General features: G+C 38.4%; 1 protein-coding gene across 1 annotated transcript; it reads left to right on the top strand.

Annotated features, from left to right (window-relative positions):
* Positions 1 to 515: 515 nt before the first annotated feature.
* Positions 516 to 24,295, top strand: LOC115918428 (ATP-dependent RNA helicase cgh-1-like). The gene is made up of 10 exons (XM_030978118.1): positions 516 to 634; positions 5,922 to 6,937; positions 7,493 to 7,553; positions 8,536 to 8,770; positions 10,914 to 11,057; positions 11,787 to 11,881; positions 12,726 to 12,848; positions 13,529 to 13,657; positions 14,485 to 14,665; positions 15,406 to 24,295. The coding sequence occupies exons 2-10, from the start codon at positions 6,576 to 6,578 to the stop codon at positions 15,690 to 15,692; spliced, it is 1,617 nt and encodes a 538-aa protein (XP_030833978.1). The 5' UTR covers positions 516 to 634; positions 5,922 to 6,575; the 3' UTR covers positions 15,693 to 24,295.
* Positions 24,296 to 24,610: the final 315 nt, after the last annotated feature.

Below are 24,610 nucleotides of genomic sequence, written 5' to 3'. Positions count from 1 at the left end.
TGAATGGATGGTGTATTGCATTTTATCGCGGGTTTTCCTATGTTACAGTTAATTGAGTTCACGTATCTGTATACATTTGATTTGTCCATGACAATTATTCTCTCACTAACAAAACAGAAGGCCTAAATTTCTTCATTTTTTCTCATAAAGCTTTTATCTATTTTGAATTACTTTATTTTTAGTACAATCATCTGACATGCTAGGAATATTTTGTATTTTCTTTTTTTTTTGTTTTTTTTTGTTGTTACTGCTTTGATGTTGTGATGTAAACATTTATCTTTTTGATATATTTTTTCCCATTTCCTATGTTGTTCCTTATATACACATGTTTTTAATGCTTTTTTTTTTATATGATTGTGTGCTTGATGTTAACTCACATTTTTAGTCTTTGGACTTTTTGACGAGATTGAATAAAACCTAATTTTGAAGAAGAAAACAAATCTCTTTGTCTTTTCCTTTTCCGGCTTTCTCCCATTGGCCCTGTGGAACGAAACGACGCAGGACGAGTTGTTCGGGTGTCGTACAAAAGTAAAAAATATTACTGTGAATCCGTCAGCAATATAGATGCGCTATACGGTTTACGTATCGTACGTTTACTTCATACACAGACGGCCATTTTGAACCTTCTTGTCTTGTAAGTAATGTTATCCTGTCAAAGTTATCCATCGTAATCTATGATGTTTTGAATTTATGTCTGATAATTTTGATGAAATTCGCATGATGTGTTTTGTGCAATTATAATACCATATGTTTTGATACTTAAAGTTGTAAAGAAGAACCCTAATTTTATATTTGAAAATTCTCATTTCTAATATGAATCTGGTTCAAGCTCGTTAATGAGATATGATGAAGGAGAGCCCCAATCCTATGTCTGCGCACCTAACATTTCGATTGAACTTCACGAAAATGTTGTATTGTATTGTCCATAATGTTGATCTCATCTTATTCCTTAAATCCTACAGAGTATGTATGCCCCAATTTTTTTCAAAATTCGAGCAAGAATGATGATATTTTCACAAGAAAAGGCGATGGTGTTCTGACGTAGCAAAACAAAGGTTTCCTTGTCTGCACACCCATTCACTTTACACGCAGTTCGGGGGGCGGTATTCTGACATTTCTTGTATCTCCAATATTATTGTTTCTTCACCACCTAACCGAAACTGCCATTCTAAAAATTATTGTAACTTTTCTTGTTACTTTGCTTGCATCTTTTGTGTCATTTCTCTAACAAAATGAAAAATGGAATCAAAATTCATGCATGCAAATGATTAAAGTAGGGAGGCCAATGCCCAAATCTAACTTTTTAATTACTAATTTGTTTATACTAAAACTAAGATTAAAAGAAAGCATTTACTTTCACTAAGAAAATCCACCCATCTGCCGACTCCAGAAGTTCCATCAAATAGGAGATATCCAGCTAGTTCCTATGAGGTTCCTTCTACGCCTTTCCGTACGTAAGAGCCTTGAAACAATTATATTTCATGTCGCAAAGTTACGTTCATAATTAGACAGGCCCGAGGGACAAAGTTCATGATGAAGTTTAAAACTTCGCGCGAAAGTGCAATCACTCAACAGCGGCTAGCCTTGAATCGGTCGCACACGTACAAACCTTCTTCTTCTTAGTAGGGTGTCTGAACGATTTTTCAATTTTCAATTTGGGATCGTTTTTCACCATTTTTGTTTGATATTTGAATAAAAAATGTTATCAGAATAATACATTTCAAATTTCAAGTCTCACCGATGTTTCTATCAAAAGTTACAGCCCCTCCAACACGCTGGTATATTCATATCATTTTGGTCAAAATCGACGAAAAAGACGTCCACGCAGAGTGATGTTGTTTTGCTAAATTTAGCCAAACAGCTGTATCGCGCGATATGCAAGCGTATGCATATCGTACGCATGCTGCTAAGCCAATCCGCGACTTGCAGCTTGAGCTAGGCTGTCTCCGCGACATGTGCGATTGACTAGTATGGTTGGCGTTCGTCGCACAATAAACCCGGAAGTGAATGCACGTTATAGTCAATGGCAATATCGCGGAGACAACGCACGTTGTCTCCGCGATATTGCCATTGACTATAACGTGTATTCACTTCCGGGTTTATCGAGGGAATTGCCAACCATAATTTCAGTCACTATAATTTGGGGTTTCGTTCGTGCGCGGAGATGTTACGCGATGTAACCATGGTTTGGACTGAGCGGAGCGCACGCCTCCTAATTAGCTGATCCACCAAATAGCGAGAAGGGTATTTTTAAACTGTTATCAGTTGTGATCCCTGGGGGCTAGCGAAAATATAATCACATAGAATTGTTCCTTAGGACTGGGACTACTTATCGATCGGGGCGTCATATCTCAAAAGTGACAAACCTCAGAGTTAGCCAGGACACAATGTTTAAATTGCTGTTTTGACCAAGATATTTTTAGAATTTCGGGGGCTACGCCCCTTTGGAAATATTGGAATTCACCTGCTCTTTCATATGACACCTCATTCATTGATTATCACCTTCAGGATCACAACTGATAAAGGTTTGAATCTCGATTTGAAAAAAAAAAATTGACTTTTTTTGCATGGTCGCGCAATGCACGTAGGCTGCATAGGGATGCGTGTAATCTCTATGGGAAGAATTTTAGCACACAACATCGGGTGCGCGATCAGACACCCTATTCTTAGTTGATCCCACCACCGACACAGGCAAGCCCCGATGCAGGCTGAAGTCCAGCCATCAATGTGCGAACGATTACATCTTCTACTACTACGAGCCGAAGACGATGGTTCAAAAATGAAGAATAGAAATATATATAATTCATTGATATTTACCTTAGATGTGCATTCCAATAATTTGATTTCCTCATGAGTATTCCTTATTATCAACGATCGAGAAGTTACGAGGTCCAATTAACATCCATCTTGCAGCGAACACAATCATAGCGCACATCCATGCATGCAACATACCGTACGTGTACTAATATTTCTCTCACTCTCTCTCTCTCTCTCTCTCTCCCTTTCGCTATACGTAACATACACACTCACTAACCATGTATCATACAACACACACGTTCAAATCATGGCTTTCATTTCAATTCTCAATTGGAGTATAGACTGCTCACATAGACTTTTTTTTTTACTGAAATATCTTTTTTAACACTTCTCATACATTACTGCACGACACTCGTATCTAGTGCTGTGAGAATAAGGTACTAGGGTCTATAAATAAGACTACGCTTTGCGCACGATCTGACCGGAGCTCAGATTATGTCGCAATACCCTTTATTTTTGGCGCGAACAATGACGTCACTGTTCACTGTTTTCCTTCTCATTTTGAGATGGATGTAGCTATAGGGCTCAAACCAACGCACGATTGACAGAAACATCGTACTCTATCTACTTTCGAATGTTCAGTTTGTAAAAATCTGTATTTAAAAAGATATAATCTTTTTTCTTTATATTTTCTAGTTGTTAGAAGTGGCAATTGTGAACATCTGAAATGTTGATCTCTATCAAAAGTTCTTTACTCAAAACGGATCCCATATTTTTAGGGTCTACCTTCTGCCAATGAGAAGGTTTTTAGTGAGCAAACCTCTACGCCCTCTAGGATTTTCTTAGTCGGTGGTGCGAGTGCGTCAAGGTCGTCTGCAACCACAATTATTGGATTAAAAAACGTCAAAATCTGCAAGATTGTCAACAAATGGTGAAAGACTGTTACAGATCCGTGATTATAGGTATGTTGTGAAATGTATAATTGTATTTTCTTTTCTTATTTTCTTCAATTTTTATTTTTACATCATTTTTTTCCCTTTGCTAATTTTTTGAAGTGGGCGACGAGCGCACAAATCGTAAGTGTAGAAGCCTTACGCCCGGGCATTGGCCTCCCTAATTAAAGCCACATTTATTTGATACAAAAGTTTGATGATTTACGATGTTATGCATGATCAATATCATAGACTAGAAACGAGGATCCTCTTCTTAAATGCAGACGGAGGCTTCCTAAAAAATATGGATCGAAAAATGGATTCCTTGATGTGCTCCTTCATTCATTTCAAACTTACTTTGCACAGCATGACAGAGACTTGTTACGAACGATAAATCCCCGGTAAGACGGAGTACCCATAAAAAAAGTAGACGTTAAACGGTATTTTATCACGCAGAATCCAATTTTTGCACTACCAGCGTGAAGATGGGGAAACTTTTATCTGCAGGACGCCATAGAAAAAAAATGATCTCAAAAATGCGGATGATCCTTTGATGAAATTTTCAATTTCGGATGTTTTTCACCATTTTTTTTTTATATTTGAATAAAAAAATGTAATCTAAATAATACATTTCAAATTTCAAGTCTCACCGATGATTCTATCAAAAGATACAGCCACTCCAAAACGCTGCAATATTCATATCGATTTGATCAGAATCGACGAAAAAGACGTACACGCAGAGTTATGTTGTTTTGCTAAATTTAGCCAAACGGCTGTATTGCGCGATATGCATATCGTACGCATGTTAGCTGAATGCGCGACTTGCAGCTTGAGCCACGTTGTCTCCGCAATATGTGCCATCGGCTAGCCATACTTTCATTCAGGTTTCGTTCGTACGCGGAGATGTTATGCATTGTGATCCCTTGGGGCTAGCGAAAAAATAAGCCCATAGATATATTCCTCAGGACTTGGACTACTTATCGATCGCATACATGCCAACTGTTCAGATTAAAGAGGAACATTCCTCTTTTTGGGAGAAGATAATTATCATTTTAATGCAGGTGTTCCTCTTCCTGTACAAATTTGTCTGTAAGTATTGAATAGGAGAGTTAGGATTGTTCCTCTTTTTTTTTAAAATAGCATAATTTGTACAGATTTCTGATTTTCAAATGTTGGCACAGGGAATAATTTTCCTCAAATTTTTTGATTAGCAATTTCAGCTGATGAATAAATATTTCAAATGAAATTCTGTACATTTCTATGGAAGAAAACTGCTACACAAAAGATATTTTGTATAGCAGTCATGCAAAAATGCATAGCAAATTGCGATGCGATACCAGGAAAATTATTCCCTGTGGCATGTATGCGATCGGGGCTGCATATCTCAAAAGTGTCAAACCTCAGAGTTAGCCAGGACACAATGTTTAAATCGCTGTTTTGACAGAGATATTTTTAGAATTCCGAGATGCAGCCCCTTTGGAATTATGGGGATTCACCTGCTCTTTCATATGACACCTCATTTATCGAGTATCACCTTCAGGATCACAAAGAATAAAGGTTTGAATCTCGTTTTGAAAAAAAAAAAATTGACCAATTTTGCATGGTCGCGCAATGCATGTAGACTGCATAGGGATGCATGCAATCTCTTTGGGAAGAATTTTAGGACACAACATCGGGTGCGCGATCAGACACCCTATTATGAGGATATCCTCTTTTAAGTGGATGATCCTCATTCGCACGCATAGGGGAAAATTGTGGTAAATGACGTGAAAAGGGGATGTACAAGTGTGATTTCAACATACACGGAGGATTTATATGCTTCATTTCGAGAAAAAAAGAAAGAAATGTTGCAACACAATCCAGAACAAAGAAAATTTCACAAAAATATTAACATACATGTAAATAGAGGACCCTGACCTGAGCCTAGTATGTTTCCGTAGTCTAGAGACGGATAATTTGGGTTAAATGTTTTGTTTTTATCAGAATCACGTAGACTATCATCACATGTACAGATTAGGGCCCTGCGTAAACATATTGTGCACTACCATACAGGTCTTTTGGTTATAACGTGTAGCTTGTGCCTTATTGTCATAGTCTTTCAGGCAATCTTGAGTTTTGCAAAATCAGACATTTTACTAGAACCTAATCAGGTTGTTAAAAGTTGATGAGCAAATCCCAAAGAAGATATTGAGTTTCGAGCTAATCAATGAGTTTTATTGATTTCATCCACAGAGAAGCTGGTTTGATGGCATTCCTGCAATAGTCGGGAGAGTTCTTGGACAATTCACCAACTTTTCTTCGAGCTGAAAAATTCTACTGGATCTATGCAGACTTCATTGAGCGATACATGTCAATACAAACTGCAATCTTGAACTGTGATATATCACCTTAACAGACTCTTCGCGCTAGAAGTTCAAAACTTCCGTGGATTGACTGGATTCTTAGCCATTTTAATTGCTGCTTGTTTCCTTCCCACCAAGCGGACAATTTGAAATTCAAAAATCTCTAAATTCCTCATGAAGCCTCTTTGAGGGGCTTCATTGTTTATAGCAGAATATATTATTTGTAAAGGTTGTTTTATATATTAATGTATATTTGTATATTTGCCAAAGATAATTTTTCCCCATTTTGTATGGGCAAAGTCGAATGGCACTAACTTGCCTTTTTTTGTGAACCTGTACTATTACATTTCTGGACAAGTTAATCTCAGGAAGTATCTCATCTTTAACTGAAATGTTCTTCTTATGACACCTGATGCAATTTTCATTGATAATATAAACGTATCACAAAAGAAGACTAAAATCAGCTGTCAATCAGGTTGTGAAACTCTTTGAAGACTTTGTGAAAACGGAACAAAACCTGAAGTGAGAAAAGACACTCTTTGCTATGGCAACAGCACCACCACAACTCAACCGCGTGATGAATAACAATCACGGGGCGAGGAGCCCGAACAGGGGGCAGCAGAACAACGACTCGAGGAGAGGAGATGGCAACCACCAGGGGAGCCACCAGGGCAACCACCAGGGAAGCCACCAGGGGAATCATCAGGTAAATCATCAAGGACGTGGAGACAGGAACGGACCCCACCAGCAGCGAGACGGGCCAGGTAGCTACCATCATGGACACTACGGAGGGTACAGGGGGAGCGGAGGCTACGGCAGCAGACAGTATTCAAGACAGAAGGACTTTGAGAGACCAGCACCTAAACCAGCTGCACCACTTCCAAAGCCATCACCCATAGACATGGAGTAAGTCCCATTCTCTCATTTCACCTTTCCATGGTAATAATGATAATAATAATGGTGGCTTCTTATATAGCGTCCGTCGAGTTCGTGACGCTCCTGGTGCTGCTCCGATTATTATTAGCAAGGCGGCCATTACGGCGCTCTAGCATTTCATGATGTTCTACTTGTGTACCTTTCCATGATATTCTATCAGTCGTGATCTGACATTTGCTTCAGCGTAAATTGCTGAAGTCCAATGTAGACATTGTATGTAATTTCTTGTTTGGAAATAATAAATCAGAACTGCATATACCGAGATTTCCATCGTTGCAGCTACCCATTGTATGGCCGTAGGCGCTATTTGAAATTTATCGGGAGCACCAATAAATTTGATATTTTAATTTCTCAAAATCCTAAGCCTTCCCAATTTTTTTCAAAGTTGCTTATTCTAACACTAGGTTTCACAATGGTAGAGTACATTTTAGATTTCATAATCCAATCCTGTTTAAATATTAACAATACTTTGTATTACTTTAAGCACTATACAAATGTATTTATTATCATTATTCTGTTTCACAGTGATCCAGACTGGAAAGAAAAGCTGGCAATCCCAGATAAGGATAGAAGAATTAGAACCACAGTAAGTATAGAATGGAATACCTCCGATAAAAATGAGTCCCAACTTCATCAAATTCAAAACAATTTTGAAGTTGTCTGAAAGATAACTACATGTTTATATTACCTTCCCGAGATTGAACCTAGCTTCCAAACAATGCTGTTTTAACAATGGCTGTGAAGTAGATATTAGACAACTGGTATGCACCTTATCTCTGTTGATTTTGTTGGGTGTTCTTTAGTCCGGTTATGGGGAGAAGGACGTTGGTTTCCATGTACAGAAGGTCGTCGGTTTTCATGTACAGAAGGTCACAATTCGCCAACGCTATAATTGGTAGAAATACCATAAATGGATGTACAAGTCTCCCACCCTGCAAACCCGTAGTCCCATCAAGAAATACCCCCAGTTCCGTGGCAGTCTTCGGATGAGGGACATGTAAGATAATGACTTTTCCATATTGGGCGATTGGTGGAAAATTCACAGCGTTACCAAAGGCCTGTTGGTCATAAAACTGAAGGCTAATTCTGGTGATTTACAATTTGATATCACCCGTTATTAGGTAAACACCCGAAAAAGGCCATTTCCCAACGAGAGCCCAATACCTCTGTGACCTCTCAAATCTTTCTGGCTCTATCTCTTTCATGAACAGCAAGTCATAAGAAATCATTAAAAAAAAAAATTCTTATCATCCAGTCTATTTCGGTGAAATCTTTTAGCAGACGACATACATTTTGAGGGGTCAGTGACACAGACGTAACTCCATTTTGGCCATTTTGAGAAAAAGTGGTTTATGTGTCACCGAGCACTTGGGCCTTAAGGAGTAAAGTCTATGTTTCACTAGCCATTGACTTCAATGGGATGTTGGGTGGAGTAAGTCTTTGTGTTTCGTGGAAAACCCACATTTTTCTGAACATTTTGATATCAAATACTTATTTTGTCAAAATATGGAGTTACGTCTTTGTGTCACTGAACCCTTGATTAATTGTTTTGTGTCCAATCCCTACAGGATGTGACAGATACCAAAGGAAACGAATTTGAGGATTACTGCCTCAGTCGCCCCCTGCTCATGGGCATCTTTGAGAAGGGCTGGGAGAAACCATCCCCGATCCAAGAAGAGAGCATTCCTATCGCCTTGACCGGACGAGACATTATGGCCAGGGCCAAGAATGGGACCGGCAAGACCGGGGCATATACCATACCCGTCCTGGAAAAGACGAACACAGAAAACAATTTTATTCAAGGTAAGATCGTGTTCGAAATTGGAGAGGAAATGCTAAATTGGCCATGTTCGTAGTGTAACCAACTTTAGTGCTTATGCAGGGAATAATTTTCAGCAAAAAAATTGCATAGCAAAACTGCTATACAAAATAATTTTTGCATAGCAGTTGGATAAATTTGTATCGCAATTTTTTTCTCATATAGCAAAGCGCACATTTTCTGCCCACTACAATAAGATGAATGTACATGTAAACATGGTGGGTGTACTCACATTTCTAGTCCTCAAATGGATATGGCCACTTGCTGCTGTGACAGTAAACAAACAACTCCCAGGTACGATCATCGCGCACATGCGATGCATGTAATTAGATCCCACGTGCATTGTCATTGCATTGTGCAATGATCGCGCGAACCATGCCTCAAAACAACAATCGCGGTTAGAAGGTGATCGTAACATGCCATGTGCTTGCGCGACAATGGGTGTATGTGTATAAGCTTCACGGTTAGAGAGTGACTGCAGTATACTTCACGCACAGTAGTTACGCTGTAAATGCAAACATACAAGTGTGAGTGAGTAGCCAATTTCGCGATCGCCGGCCCTGTATTCTGATTACAGGGCCGCGGCGATCGCGAAACGGGCTACTCACTCGCACTTGTACTGAGGTGTGATGAGCTAGCCTAGTAATTCAGATTATTCAGTTCGCGAAACGGGCTTCTCACTCGCACTTGTACTTGTACAGAGGTGTGATGAGCCCGCCCTTAAACATGTATGTTTGCATTTGCATCGCAGCAATTGCGATTCATAAAAAAAGATGTGTAGCAAATGGCTGAAAATGCGTCGCAAATTGCGATGCGATACCGGGAAAATTATTCCCTGATATGTCTTTGTAAAGTGCCAACTATTTTGTTCACCTGTTACAAATAATTGTATTTCAATAGTCTGAACGCGAGTTGCATACACTAGTTCTTGCTAGGTGATAATAATTGTATTACATTTATAAGTGCCTTTTCATTAGATCCAAAGCGCATAAGGACAAATATGACTTGCCCAACCTAATAACACATGCAATTTGCATTCTAACTATTCAAATACAATTATACGAAGGGTGAATGAAATATTTGAGTCAAGGCACTAGACGTAGATATGCATTCAATTTGGTTACATTACGAAAATGGCCTATTTGTGATAAATCATTAGTGTATCTTTGAAAGTTTTGTGAACGCTATTGAATTTGTCTCCTGTAGACTGTTAATTATGCATGTCCATTTGTTCAGTTGACATAAACCTCTTGGGACAGTTAATATTCCTTTTCCATTCCCATTTCCTTGCCTCGCACTATGAATAACCTATATATTACTGACAACATCAGATATTTTAGTATACCTGATGTTTATTTGAAATACATGGTTTTTACTACAGCTGATATCAGATAAAAGATAGTTTAATAGGGTGTTGTATTGCCCCCAAAAGGCAAGTAAACAATTGATGTGAATTAATTTGCCCATCTTTACATTCAGGATACATTGACAACAAATTAAATTTGTATAAAGTGTGTTCAAAATGCCCCAGTGTTGCTGACCATTGTTTACATCAGTGATGTCAGTGTCGAAGTGGGCATAGAGTAACTTCCCCCATATCCTTCTCAATTAGCTGGATATCCTGGTATCCAGTTTGAAGGATAAAGGGTACAGTCCTGACAATGCAGCACACACTCTTGCTGCATTGCTCTGGGATTTATATCATTAAAACCAGGTTAAGGCTTTGATATGGTTTATGATTTTATGTTAACCCTTTCACTACTTGAATGCTCTCGATGCCATATGCTTTATGCAGGAGCCTCCCGGTTTCAGTAGGCAACAGGGTATAATATTAATAATAATAGGAATTCCTTCCTACCTGTCCCCATTTACATGTATGTACATACTTGTGACCCGCCCATATGATTGCACCTATATTATTTGAATTGCAATCAGCCCTTATGCAAGTAATTCAACAAAATGTTTGCGTTCAAAACTTATACACTTTTTTTTCCCCCATCATTTATTAATTGAATAATACGTACATAAGAAACACAAAATTATATTGATTACAAAGAAAAACACATGAATTATACTTATATCACAAAATTATTATTATTTTTTTTTTTGTCTCTTCCTGTTCCACAGCTTTAGTCCTTGTCCCAACGAGAGAGCTGGCTCTCCAGACGAGTCAGATCTGTAAGCAGCTGTCAAAGCACACGGGCCACAATGTCATGGTCACAACGGGTGGTACAAGCCTAAGGGACGACATCCTCAGACTGGAAGACCCAGGTAAGAAACACCCTTGTAGTCTGCATATACTAAAATTGTTAGGGACTTTTTGCACAACGGCGCAAGTGCTGACTACTGGGTATTTAAATGAGCTGTGAGCCCCGTACTAGCTTGACTCCCGACGCTTGTACCCTCATAGGTTTGGACGCTACACAGAAACTTGTTTGCTCTGAGTAGGACCCCCCGCGAAGATTAGCGTTTTAGAATTAGCGTTGTAGAATGCCCCATTACCGGTTGCGAAAACTGCCTATTGTCACATAGGGTGTCACAAGTCTAAGACATCACATCTTCAGACTAGAAGACCCTGAGACAACCTTTATACATATAGTAGAAGTACAGGTAGTTTTTGTGTAGCACTTGACATTTATAAGACACAATTTTAGGGTCTCAACGGGTGGTAGAAGCCTCGGACACGATATCCTCAGACTGTGCATGAGTGACTCAGTTTGCCGGGCCATATCTGAACATTAATTAACTGCCATGTATGTATTCATTATGTAGTTATTATGTTTTAATGGAATTGAATGGTATTTCTACCAAGTCAGTTGTGAGCTTATTATAAAAAACTGGCAGCTTAGGCCTGAAGAAGTTGGCATTATTGGTGCTTTAATGCTGTGTTTATAGGTGCTTTAATGTTGTATTAATCAGTGCTTTAATGTTGTATTTATCGATGCTTTAATGCTGTGTTTATCAGTGCTTAAATGCAGTGTTTATGTTTCCTTTCACCAGTTCACCTTGTGATAGCTACACCTGGGCGTATTCTTGATCTCATGAAGCAGAGCATTGCCAAAATGGACAAGTGCAGTGTGCTGGTGTTAGATGAGGTAGGTCTATCTTCTTATAGTAATACAATGTTGAATTCTTGTAAAGGTGAGCTTTCTCTATCTTTTTATGTTCAGTTGGAAACAAATGTAGAAAAAAGCTCATGCAAAAGATGGCTCTTCAAATGTGATGAAAAATAACTGAAAAGTTTGGACGAACTTCCCTATGACACGAGTAGAGTGCGTAGTCCATATACACGATTTTGGAACAATGCATTTGACTGTCGGTAAGATTTAATTTCTCATAAATTTGATGATTCAAAAATCTTTCCCACTTGCTTACATAATCTCATTTCGCAGCATATCTGGAGAAGCCATCCCCCCCCCCCTTTTTTGTGATGACCAGCCATAAAATAGGATTACCTGGCTCTGTGCTGCCCTCTTGTGCTGAGAGAGAGAGAACATTTATACGTGATAATACACCAGTTTACGGTGGTGTGCGCCATTTTCAATTGACGAGTAAACAAATCCAATGACCTCTAGAGGTCAGTGGTTTGTGCATAATTAAGATTGCGCCCATGCAAATTATGATAACATCACTGCCTGCGCGCTGCGCTGTGCGCTCACATCATAATTTGCATGGGCGCAATCTTAATTTACGCACAAACCAAATGACCTCTAGGTCATTGGCTTTGTTTACTCGCCAATTAAAATGGCGCCCATGTCTACACATGCGCACTGATGTAACCATAAACTGGTGTATTGTTGTATGACCTAGTAGTACAGTAGAGGGCAGCAAATTGCTATTCTACCATGAACATTGGATGAGTAGGTACGTGTATGTGAATGTGTATTTCTCCTGCATGTGGTAATGGCTTATCATATCGCCCTTTCTTTCCTCTGCCAGGCTGACAAGTTACTGTCTAAAGACTTCCAGAACATGCTAGATGACATCATCAGCTTTCTTCCACAGGATCGACAAATCATGCTCTACTCTGCAACCTTTCCAATCACAGTCAAGAACTTTATGGTGAGTCAATAGACCAGTTCGTATGCAGGTAGCAGATGTATAAATGCTAGTCCCGCTTTGTGCGCTTTAGAATAATCACTGCCAAATTGATGGAGGCGCTTCATCAATACCTTTTGTTTTTCCCCTCTGTAAATGAATATTTACACCTGTGTATCATGTACCGTTGATCTGCCCCTGCGGAGAAAATCTGAAAGTGAATTGACTCGAGTTTCTAAATAGGTACCAAACTCTCTTATCAGGGATGCCAATTTTCAGGCAATAGCCTGAATTTAGGCCCTGGCGAGTTATTTTCAGGCCATAGTTTAGGCTTTTTTGTGTACAAAATAGCTCATTCTAGGGGATTTGCAGGCCCTCTTGACCTATTCTTACTGCCATCCCTGCCTTATAAAGACTGGGTTTTCAAATAACTCATGCCTGAAATCTGTACATGATAAGTATAGTAGCGTCTTCATGTATGTGTGCACATCTATGAAAAATAATTTGATTTGTTTCAATAGGATCGTCTAACATTGTGATCTAATTATATGTTCTTCGATGTTATTCTTGCTGCGTTACATCTTGGCATCACTTTTTCATGCAATTTCCTTTGTAAATCAAACAAAATCCCTCCTTCTTTCTGGAACTGTAATAAAATATGTCGAATGAAAAGAAGTAATACAACTTTGTTTTTTTCTTCACAGGATCGTTACTTGACCAAGGCATATGAAATCAACCTCATGCAGGAATTAACCCTGAAGGGTATCACTCAGTATTACGCTTTTGTGGAGGAGAAACAGAAAGTTCACTGCCTTAATACTCTCTTCTCTAAGGTAAGAAAGAAAAATGGGATAAACGTGGTAATAAAATATACCATTCACTGCGAGGCTCCGGTTGAAATTATGGATTCTCTGATGTGACTGGCATAGCCACTGTAGCCACTACACCAGTCGCAGGTGATCCGTAATTTTACCGGCGCCTCAAAAAGAGTGCATGGTATATTTAATTTTATATCCCTCATCAGAAAATGAGAAACTGAATGTGTAAACTAAAAAGAAATTCATCTGAAAATAAATATCGACTCACACCTTTTTCCCAAATACCCACAGAAACGCTGTCCGTGTCACAGTGGCTGTAATGGAGGTATCCCTATAGACCTATCAAAGCCATGCAGTATCCATTTTTGTCTTCATGGTAGAAGTATTGTATGTTAGGCACTTCAAAGTGATATCCTGGTGAACTGCCCAGGAGTTAGTAATTTCTTTTTCATCTTTCTTGTTCATCTTTATTCAACGATATAAAAGAAAATAGTACAATGCAATAAAACATATTGACATAATCATATACATGTGTAAAATAACATATTGTTAGGGGCAACCAAAAAAGATCAGGATCTTGTGGACTGGTTCTTGCCTACAGTATTGACCAATCAGAGCCCTGAAATCTTGATATTCAAACAATTTTATCTTCTCCACATCTTGAAATATATATATTTTTTGTCTCTACTTTGTTGCCACTTTTGAAGGTAATATTCATTTTGTGATGTCCTTTATTTCTTACCAGAATTACAAATAAACCAAGTGATAAGTCTTCTGAAATACGACCCAATGTGTCTAGCTATTATTCATTTTGTATTCTCCTTGATATCTTAATACCCTAGTTGCAAATCAACCAAGCGATAATCTTCTGCAATACGACCCAGCGTGTGGAACTCCTTGCCAAGAAGATCACAGAGCTTGGCTACTCCTGTTACTACATCCATTCACGCATGCAGCAGGAACATCGAAACAGAGTATTCCATGACTTCCGCAACGGCGCCTGCAGAAACCTTGTCTGTACAGGTATGTTTCCTTCAAAGATGCCAAAAGACACTTCACAGTGCCAAATTGTTTTGTGGCATGAGACAATATCGCTTCTGGAAACATTCGTGAAATATTTGAGAGTTTAATCATGCATATGAAAGATTCTAGCTTAAATCAGCTTTAATTTATCAAGAGATAGGCTTGTGAAAATTTAAAGGGAATGGATCTTAAATCCACAGAGAAAAACCTGAAGTAAAAAAACGAAGACAGGAGTTTGGATATTGTATTATTTTTCTTTGGAAATGAGGGCCAATTTGTGTGATAAGCTGTTGATGAATGAACTCCTTCAGACTTGAATCTGTTATCTTAACACCTAGAGTGAAGACCACTAGTGAGATATTTAGGACCGTGTTTTATCTCCATCCTCTCAGTTCAGACTTGATATTTCATATAGAAGTGTACAAATCTCCTGAAAATAAAATTTGTTTATAGTTAAAATGAATAAAATCAACATGAAAAACTATACCTGGCATACTATAGGTAAGGCATTCTATGTGAGTTGACCAGTCTACTCAACTAGACATTTTACTGTTCACTGAGAATGTACTAATATTAGCATATCTCTTTGTAAAAGTAACATGTGAAGCTCATATTTTGAATACAGTATGGAACCCCTTACATCGAAGAAAACATGTTTTGACAATTTGTAATCTTTGATAACACCGCGAACGACAAATACTAATGAGATCATTTGGACTATGTTTATCTCCATCCTTCAGACTTGTTCACCCGCGGTATCGACATCCAGTCTGTCAACGTCGTCATCAACTTTGACTTCCCGCGCGTGTCGGAGACCTACCTCCACCGCATCGGTCGCTCTGGACGTTACGGCCACATGGGACTGGCCATCAACATGATCACCCACGACGACCGCGTCCCCATGTATGTCATCGAGAAGGAGCTCTCGACCAAGATCGTTCCCTTCCCGTGCAAGGAGGCCGTCGACAAGAGGCTGTACGTGGCAGAGTACCAGACGGAGGAAGAGATCGGAGACGGATCCGGCTAGATGACTGGAGAAAATCATAGGAAAATTGAGTTTAAATGTCAAACAAAATACGCCCAATTAAGTCACATTCGATTTGAACGAAACAGATACTGGAATTCTCTTTATTTTTTTATTTTTTTTCCGCGAAAGATGCTAGGCGAGGATACTTCAGGATTGGCTAGTGTATCATAGAGACATTGGAAGTGAAGATAGGGCATCAATTTATAAGATAATGTTGAGATGTGAGTGATAATGATGCCTAGATTTAACATGTTGGTACAATGAAGACGTATGAAATGTCTCTATAAGTTGGTATGCGCAAAACTGAAAAGTCTAGTTTTTGAGGTATGGTTTACATGGCAGCATAGATTGCAAGCCAGATCATAGGAAAATTACTTGGAAAAGCCTCTTTTTTTTCTTCATCTTTTCGACATGGATACCGATTGAAAAAAAATAAGAATGGCTTAGTGTGATTTTAATATCTCTTTAGCAATCTCCAATAGTCCACTCTTCATACAAACATGGCAGGGTCCATTGTGAAGAATCTGCTGAAATCCTTTCATTTGATTGGATATGGGCAGATTTGTCATTGATAACAAGTCTTATGAAACGTGGCCCAGATCTGTTTATATTAGGATACACTTGCAATGGTGCTAAACTGCAAGATGCGTTCTAAGCGCAGAGTTGAGAAGGTACTTTTTTAAGCTCAAAGAAAACGAGTGAAAATTGTTCTAGAGAGAGGATATCTCGGCACAAAATCTCTCTTTTTGTTTCTTGACTTTTTTTCTTCTTTTCTTTTCCTTCCATTTCCAATTCAGAAAAAACTAATGAAATTGATATGAACCTTGTGCAATTTTATATTTTCTTTTAATTTTTCTTTAATCACTCATATATAATTTGTAGAAGGATTGCGAAAAAAGTCAAGTGTATCACGATGCACTGAGACGGTGTAACATTGTGAAAAAAGGTGTTATTTTACCACAAGATATCTTTTCTAAAAAAAATGAATTTACATGAAAAAAAATGGACCAGAAAGTGGTCACTATGAGAGTGCCTTCTTAGCTCAAACAAAAGAAAAAAGGTTTCACAAATGCACATCAAAGTCAGATGTAAGTGTGCATTTAGTGTCCAGTTTCGTAAGGTAGAGTTTTTGTTTTTAACGTTTTGTTTTGTTGTCTGTGACCCCTGTTTTTTTTCTTCCGTAGGATGTGATGCGGCATTGCTAATTGCAATATGTTACTTGGTCAGTTGGTCATTTGAGTTTCCCAAAGATAAGTATGAATTGTGCAGACTAGCTCGCTAAACCAGAGCAAGCGCACCTTTTGTGCTGAGATTGTACTTAAATAAACCTACATAGGAACTGAAAGAGAAGGGGAGTGGATTTTCCAAGCAGAAACAAAGTCTGAAATTCTCCAAATGAGCTATCCACTTTATATTCAGCATGTGAGTAAACCATGACTCTGCATTTGGATGACTGTTCAGCGTCATTCGCACATTTTTTATCATGCTGCTTTTTTGCTTCGCGTGAACAAATGTTTTACTGCTCCAGACTTGACCTACTGATGGCATCAACTCAAATCTGCAATGTCAATGCCGTCTCATATCCGTTCAGGTTGATATCCGACATTAACACTTTAATACCACACCCCTTAGAGCCAGAGGAGAATAGGTATGCACCCTGTAAGAACCCTTGGTCTCTGTATAACACTTGGGGTTCCTATGGTAAGTCATGGACAAATCTGGAAAGTCATGGAAAAATAAGTACTTTGGAAAATCATGGAAAGCCATGGAAAATTGATGAGAAAAAAAATCTCCCAGAGTTATGGAAAGTTATAGAAATTGAAAGGAGGCAGAGGCCACCTTAAACATAAAATAATATGCATCACTGTGTGGTATTTGTACACAGCTTGGATGCCGCGACCCATGATACAAAAATGGTACTTGTCTGGTCATGGAAATCGGTTTCATATTTGTATGGAAACCCTGAACACTATAACATCAGGATCCAGTCATGTACAAGTCTATCAAACAGAGAAAATGTTCTTTAAGAACGTGACTGATTGGGACACTTGCTGTATCTCTCCCACCTTGGGTTATTCCCTCTTGTAGAGGCGCCCATTTGAGACTCCTAAACCAGACGGACATGGCCAGACATGAAAACACAGAAATTCTAAAGAGTAAATTTGATGACAAGTGAACCGTTTGTTACTTGTTTCGGCTGTCACACCAAGAGTTCAGGTGTTTGAGGAAAAAAGTAAGAAAGAAGGAAAGGTTTTGCTGTTCCTCAGTTTATTTGATAAACAGATTTCTTAATCGGCTCCTGTAGATTGTAAATTCTGGAACAGGAACCCTAACTTGACCATGCTGCTTGCCTTAAAGTATTAGTTTACCTGTTTTCCTCTGGCTCTTAGCTGACGTAATATTGTTACCTGATGTAATCTTAAATATGTGTTCAGCAGCCTTTCCATATCGGACTGCATTGTACTAGAGATGTATGTGTACAGTGCTTTTAAGTATGATGTGTGGTTGTGAATGAGTGAGTGTAAGAGAGAGAGAGAGCGAGAATGTGTGTCGGTGTGATTTCCAGGTGAAATGGTGTTTTGATTCGTGTGATATGATTACTCTTACTACTCTTAGCTCCAGAGCCAAGACATGACAATCAAGACGAAAATGGATCCGTTCAGTATTAAAGTGTATGTGAACTTTTGGCACTCCCATAGATAGAATACAGGCTTAAAAATGTCAAGATACTTATAAGATTTCAGCTACCAAACCTTTTGCTGATGCAAGGAATGATGCGAGGAATGTGCCCATACGCTAGCCCCTACTGGGAAGAGAAAGCAACCGCGTTGTACTATAGTAGGGTTCTGAGAACACTGGAAATGATCTGATTCTTTGCTTTCGCTCTGGAGCTAAAGAGTGGACGTGTGTGTATGTAGGTGTGATTGTTGGTGTGTGTTAAGTCCATCCATTCCTTCTGTGCATATACATGCTTTTTTATGAGCGAGATATGCCAAATCTCCCGGTTGTGTTCATGTGCAAGATGAAGTCTGCGAACTGACAAATCTATCCTTGTTTTTGTACTCCCTTCAGAAAAGGGTTCACTTTTTTTTTCTTCTTCATATCTTGTCAACTTTTATGAAGTGGAAATGTTAACTAATTGACGTTTAAATGATTAAATGTAACAAGTAATTCAGGCTATTGCAAGTTACTCTAGTATGCTGTACCAGTAAAAGGTCATCACTCCATATCATCATTTTGGTGAAAGGTTAAAAATGGCTTAAAATCTCTCTGTAGCGCGTTACACCTTTCTTGCACTGATTTAAGCAAGCCCTCCATGAAATGGGGTGTGTAGTGTGTCTTGTTTTGCTTGAAAACACGATTGAAGCATGCATTCATGATGGAACATGCAATCAACAATTAGACGGAAGGAACTCGGAATGGGAAGGATTTCAGCGTGCATACCGGCGTCCCGGAAGAATTGAACAAATGCTTTGAAATATTGACAACCAAAGAAACTCTGCATAACATGATGAACACCGGACGTGGAGAAACAGGATTGCTATTACCACAACAGGAAATCCAAGTCGGGAAGTAAATTAGTTGAACTTTGAACTCGGAAGAAAGCTGTGGATGGTGTCTCCAGAATGAAAATAAAGAAGAAGGATGTGAATGAAAGATGAGCATTTGAAAGTGATATTGACACTTTGGAAGGAAAGGTAAAAATTGGAAACGAGCAAGATGAGAAGTGGATCGGAAATGGAAAGTTGTTTTTACTTCAGATGAACAGACAGTAGCAGTTTGGAGATGTTTGAGAGTAATGATCCAATACCAATGGGCAACGCAGAAAGGAAGCAATGCTGCAGAGCTATGAGACATGCACTAAGATTTTAGGAGTGGCTTAAGGAATGAAGTCTGCATATAACCAACCAAGCCAATTACGCGACTACCTGTATGTACTTGGTGAATGCTATGCAACTATTAAGCAAAATTATTGGGACAAGATAGAAATCGGATGGGGCATAGAGAGCCAGCTAAGATGAATTAAAGTGATCTAAGCAGCATACTAGAGTAACTTTTCCTCTTGTGAGGAGTGTATTCTGTTCAACATAAATGTAAAACATGTAAATAGAGAAATACTACTTCAGAGAATTCATTCATCATCATAATGATGAGTGTTATTGTTCCAGAATACACAAGTAGCCTGAAATACTTTTTGGGTACACCCTCCCATCCTATTGTACCGCCCTTTTCTCATTTGTGTTTCTAGTGTTCTGTCCCAGAACAATGGAAATCATGAGGCACCCCCCCCCCCCACCCCCTCCCCTTCCCCTCTGGCACACCTGATAGGTTTGTGTTGGGGGAAGAGGGAGGGGGAACGTTAAGCTTTTGCATGACACATACAAATTGATGAGACACCTGACTTTAAAAAAGGAAAGATTGCTTCCTTCATTGAGCTAAGTCAAAGTTTGGGAAGTGTGTTAAATGGAAAATGTGAAACTGAAAAAAAAAGAGAAGAAGATAAGTCAGGTGTCTCATTGATTTGTATTTTTTTTTTTAATGCGAAGACTTGAGGCATCTCTCTCGGGTCTTTGTATTCACTAAATAAAAGCGCCATCAAAGGCCTATTGTGTTGTAATATCTCTATTTCCCTCTGTGTGTGCTATTATACACACTCATATTGAAACATGTGCACAAGAGGAGGTGGTGATTGTGTGTGTAAGCAATGATTGAAATGTTGGGCAAAAAAAGTGTGTTCTCACAATCGTGGCATTTTGCAGATGACTGCTTGATGTATTTCCATGCTGAAAGAAGAATATTTTCACATTGCCAGCCTCTGTGTGTACGTAGGACACACAGGGCCCATTCACACAACGGTCGAAACATCTCTGTGGTGTAACCATGTTTTATGTAGCCTAGTGTGAATTGACCTAATGAGGGAAATGGAAGATAAGTGTTGGTTATGTCATGAACCATACTAATTACTAGTTGTATACATTGGGAAACAAAGTCCTTCATGTTAATTGCATTATATGATACGTCATTTGAGGAGAAGAGATGCTTTCGCATTAGAAAAGTAGTTGAGGGCTTTGTTCATCCTCAGTGTACATAAATAGTATCGTGTTGACTTCAGTAAAGTGTTCAAGCTGTTGTCTAAGATGAACATTTTACTGACTTTCAACAAACATCCTATTTCATTTTGATGGTATTCACAACATAGTTGTAGATTTTGGTGTAGAACAGCAAGTCCTGGTTTTTTTAAAACAGAAGTGGAAAAAATTAATCAGGTTGGTGCCCATACAGAGACAGAAAAGCATGGACAAAGAAATGGTAAAAGTCCTGAAATTGCCAGTGGAAAATAGAAGAAGCTGTTGAACATATTCATAACAATTGTGTTGTAATGACCATCAAAATGTTAAATATTTTCTTATGCTAGAGATGCAATTCTCTAACATCATGTACTGAAGACCATTACATGCAAGACTGGTGAAAATACTATCTCATTTCTAGAACATGTTTGTACCGACTTAAAGTCTGCCTGTGTGCTTATGGTGCTTCTTTACAATGCACAGCTAGAAGTGATATTCACCAGTCTTCAGGCAGCAATCAATGAACAGTGTTAGACCAAAGTTGGACTGGCTCGTCCTGGTGGGGTGGCAATTGAAATTGTACAACTACAGAGTATTCCCCTGCCCATCACTCTTGGTTTCTGTGTTCAGGTACACAATATAGCAGGCCTGTGGGACCCTGATACATTTCCACAGGTTAAAAAGCTCTTACTGTCCATCAAGAGCTTACAGACCAAATGACACCTTGTTGGTCAAAATCTTATCTTAGTTTGCAAAGTTGCCTTTCACCTACACACCAAAATCTGTGTATTTTGTTCAGGTATATGTTCCGTTGAGACCATGTCTGGCTCCGTTTAAGGAGAAGAGAAAATGAATTAACGTTCACAAATCTGTAAGAGGCTGTTCTGTCAACTGCTAAATCATCAGAGACAGGTTTAAAAGTACAGGGACGTGTTTTGTCTGACATATATTTGGAATCCATCTAAACATGTAATGTGAACTCCAAGGCAACTTTGCAAAATCTGTTTTATGTGATTTCATGAGAATTACAGCGTTGCAAAATGGCATTGGCCTAAAACTGTATTGCTCTTGAAATGCGAAATAACCTTGTTTCATTCTCTGGTGAGTTTCCAAGTAAGAGGTGAAGAATTTGATATGTGAAGAACCCCTTCATCCTAACATGGTGCATTCATAATGAGAATTAATGTTGCTACTGTCAGTGTGACATGACCAATCAGTATAATTGTTTGATGCCACTAACTATATCAAACATAATAGTATCATATGCTCCTCATGAGCCTGACGTTGTATGTAGATCATGCAGCAACCGGGACTGCATGGCGATATTTAGAAGCCAAAAAAAAGGGTCATTGTTGATTTTCAACAAAATTTTTCACCTCTTACTTTGAAACTCTGAATTATGTACGGAAGGTGTATTGAGAACTTGTTCCTTTATTCCCAAGGCATCACTGTGAGGGCGACATTACATTAGCTCAAATGCCTTGAGAATGAGAGACGCAGAGTTCCAAGAATATTTCCCTTCAGGGAAGTTGGATGGTTCACGAATTAGGAAGGAAATCCCAAACATCCTTTGAAGTTATTCTAACTATGATGTGCTTTTGTCCAGTCCAGTCGAATCAGGGCCCCATTGCATGAAACTTTCCATTGATGGTAACTTTGCCATCAATGGCAACTACCATGGTAACAGGGCTCAACAGCCAATCAAAATCAAGGTTTCCATGGTAGTTACCATTGATGGCAAAGTTACCATCAATGGTAAGTATTGTGCAACCTGATTGGTAACTCAATACAAGCCATCGTATACTCAGTAGGATGCCTTTCCTTGCTATGCAGTGGAGTCCTGAAAATGATCACTTCACACATGATAACTGAAACTTTTCTTTGAATATGATATTTGAACTAAGCGGTTATCAGTAACACTTTGCCCTGGGTTATTCAAAGCAGTTTGTTACTGTGAGGTTTTCAAGATTTCCATTCGATCATCAGAAAGTAATCGTGTAAGAATCACTCGGCTAAACTGTCAGTGTACTGTAGCTATTTCTGAAGTGATCATTTTCAGACGTAACCATCGTTGAATATTTTATTCTCTGTTCAAGTGTCGAGACTAGTGTTCAAGTTTAACAATCATGACCAGAGTTTCCCCATGTTGCACTATGGTTAATACAAGTGGTATATTACTGTTTTTCTTTGGAGGGGAGGGAAGATAAAGTCATTTACTTCAGTTCTCACTAAAGAGATAACGGTAAATGTGACTTTTTTTTAAATTTCTGATTGAAAGTATTTGTAATCGCAGACTTTTAGGTACCACAAGGAATCCACCTTGTCATTTCTATCTAACTAATTAATTCAACACACAATGAATGTTCTTGTGACCTTACTAGATAATAGTCCTGAGAACATTCTGTGTTTTCAGGAAGGATTTTTATATCATTGTTTTTTTTTTAAATTTTATGTAAGGACATCAACAACTTTGAAACAAAAAAATGTAATCTACCAGTGATAACTGATAAGACAGAGAGAAGAACCAGCTGGAATCGTAAATTCTACTGGTATCAAAACTAGAGCAACCATAGTGCAGCATGATATTACTCGGGATGTGATAAGTCAAAAAAATATAAAAAATCAGATGAAAAAAAAAAAGCAAAAAATATGAAAATGCTGGTTCATAATTGGAGGAGACCTTAATGTCCGAGTCAACCCCAGACTTCGCCATTTGCATAATAAGTTGATTTAGGCCCACATGAAGAACATTCTAACATCCCAGTGTTGGGGTGGAAGTATCGAGAGGTTTGGGGCTATTCTGTAACTGGGCCTTTTCAGGTTACTTAACATTTGTCATGATTGGTGTTTGTAAACCCATCACTGAAATTTAATGTCCAGAAAGTAAATGGTTGATTTACAGTATACAGTGTATCACCTTAATACACATGGTACTGTCTTTTGAACTAATGAACATTCATCTTGAATTCTTAAGAAGCCAGCACTGAGAATTATAATGTCATATCTAGATGATAATATGTGAATGCTGCCAGAAATTACCCAATAAGCCTACATGTATCTATAGTCCAAACATCACATGAAAATCATGATGCTTGGGGAACAGTGTACCGTAAAAGGACCTTTTGTTACAAATTTTGTGGGAAAAATACAAAAGTTTGACAATTTAAAGCATAATTTCATATTCATGCACCACTGATTATCGATTTATAATTTCTGTCTTGATATCATGTGCAAAGTTGAACCCTATTTTATAAATTGACCTTGCAGAATCTACCTGGTGGAGACATTCAAATTAATTTTATTCAATTTTCAACTCGATTAAAAAAAATCTTTATTCTGGGCTGCTATTCCAATAGTACACCAAGGTCAGAGTGATTGAAAATGATCCTCTTTGCGGTTAATGTATTCAATATATACATCTAGAATATGCACTGTCCAACTCAAAAGTACTTGTTCAAATAACAGAAATACCCTTGAATGCCAATATTCTCTATGTAATTTGGAATTCTAATAAAAGTATTGTGTAACCAGCAACTTTTCGGTGTTTGTTATCCTCTGTGTGTAATGGAAAATTTTGTTTTAGTTATCCTTGCATCTTTCCCAGTTTTGATTCTCTCTCTCTCACTTCTTCACTTCCCTCTTCTTAGAAGTAACATCTGACAAAGTCATCAGTGCTTTGAAGAAGGTTTCAGTCTCCTTTTTAAAAAATATTTCTTTCAAATACACATATCTAGAATCCTGATCAACTCTTTCTTATACACTTACAAATCATTTAAATTGTGATGTAGAACATGAGTGTCTGGAGGTGGAGACAGTACTAACTGTTACACCCAGAAGAAGAAGAAAGGG

The sequence above is a fragment of the Strongylocentrotus purpuratus genome, unplaced genomic scaffold (genome assembly GCF_000002235.5).
Source record: "Strongylocentrotus purpuratus isolate Spur 01 unplaced genomic scaffold, Spur_5.0 spur5_scaffold_1, whole genome shotgun sequence".
Taxonomy (NCBI): domain Eukaryota; kingdom Metazoa; phylum Echinodermata; class Echinoidea; order Camarodonta; family Strongylocentrotidae; genus Strongylocentrotus; species Strongylocentrotus purpuratus.
Note: the sequence above shows the minus strand (reverse complement) of the source record. Positions and strands in the feature narration are given on the sequence as shown.

What these genes read in the sequence shown, in the direction of transcription:
- LOC115918428 (XM_030978118.1), top strand. Translation starts at nt 6,576, where the DNA reads ATGGCAACAGCACCACCACAACTCAACCGCGTGATGAATAACAATCAC. An exon ending in CCATCACCCATAGACATGGA is followed by an intron (nt 6,938 to 7,492) that starts GTAAGTCCCATT and finishes TCTGTTTCACAG; the next exon opens with TGATCCAGACTGGAAAGAAA. An exon ending in TTAATACTCTCTTCTCTAAG is followed by an intron (nt 13,658 to 14,484) that starts GTAAGAAAGAAA and finishes TTAATACCCTAG; the next exon opens with TTGCAAATCAACCAAGCGAT.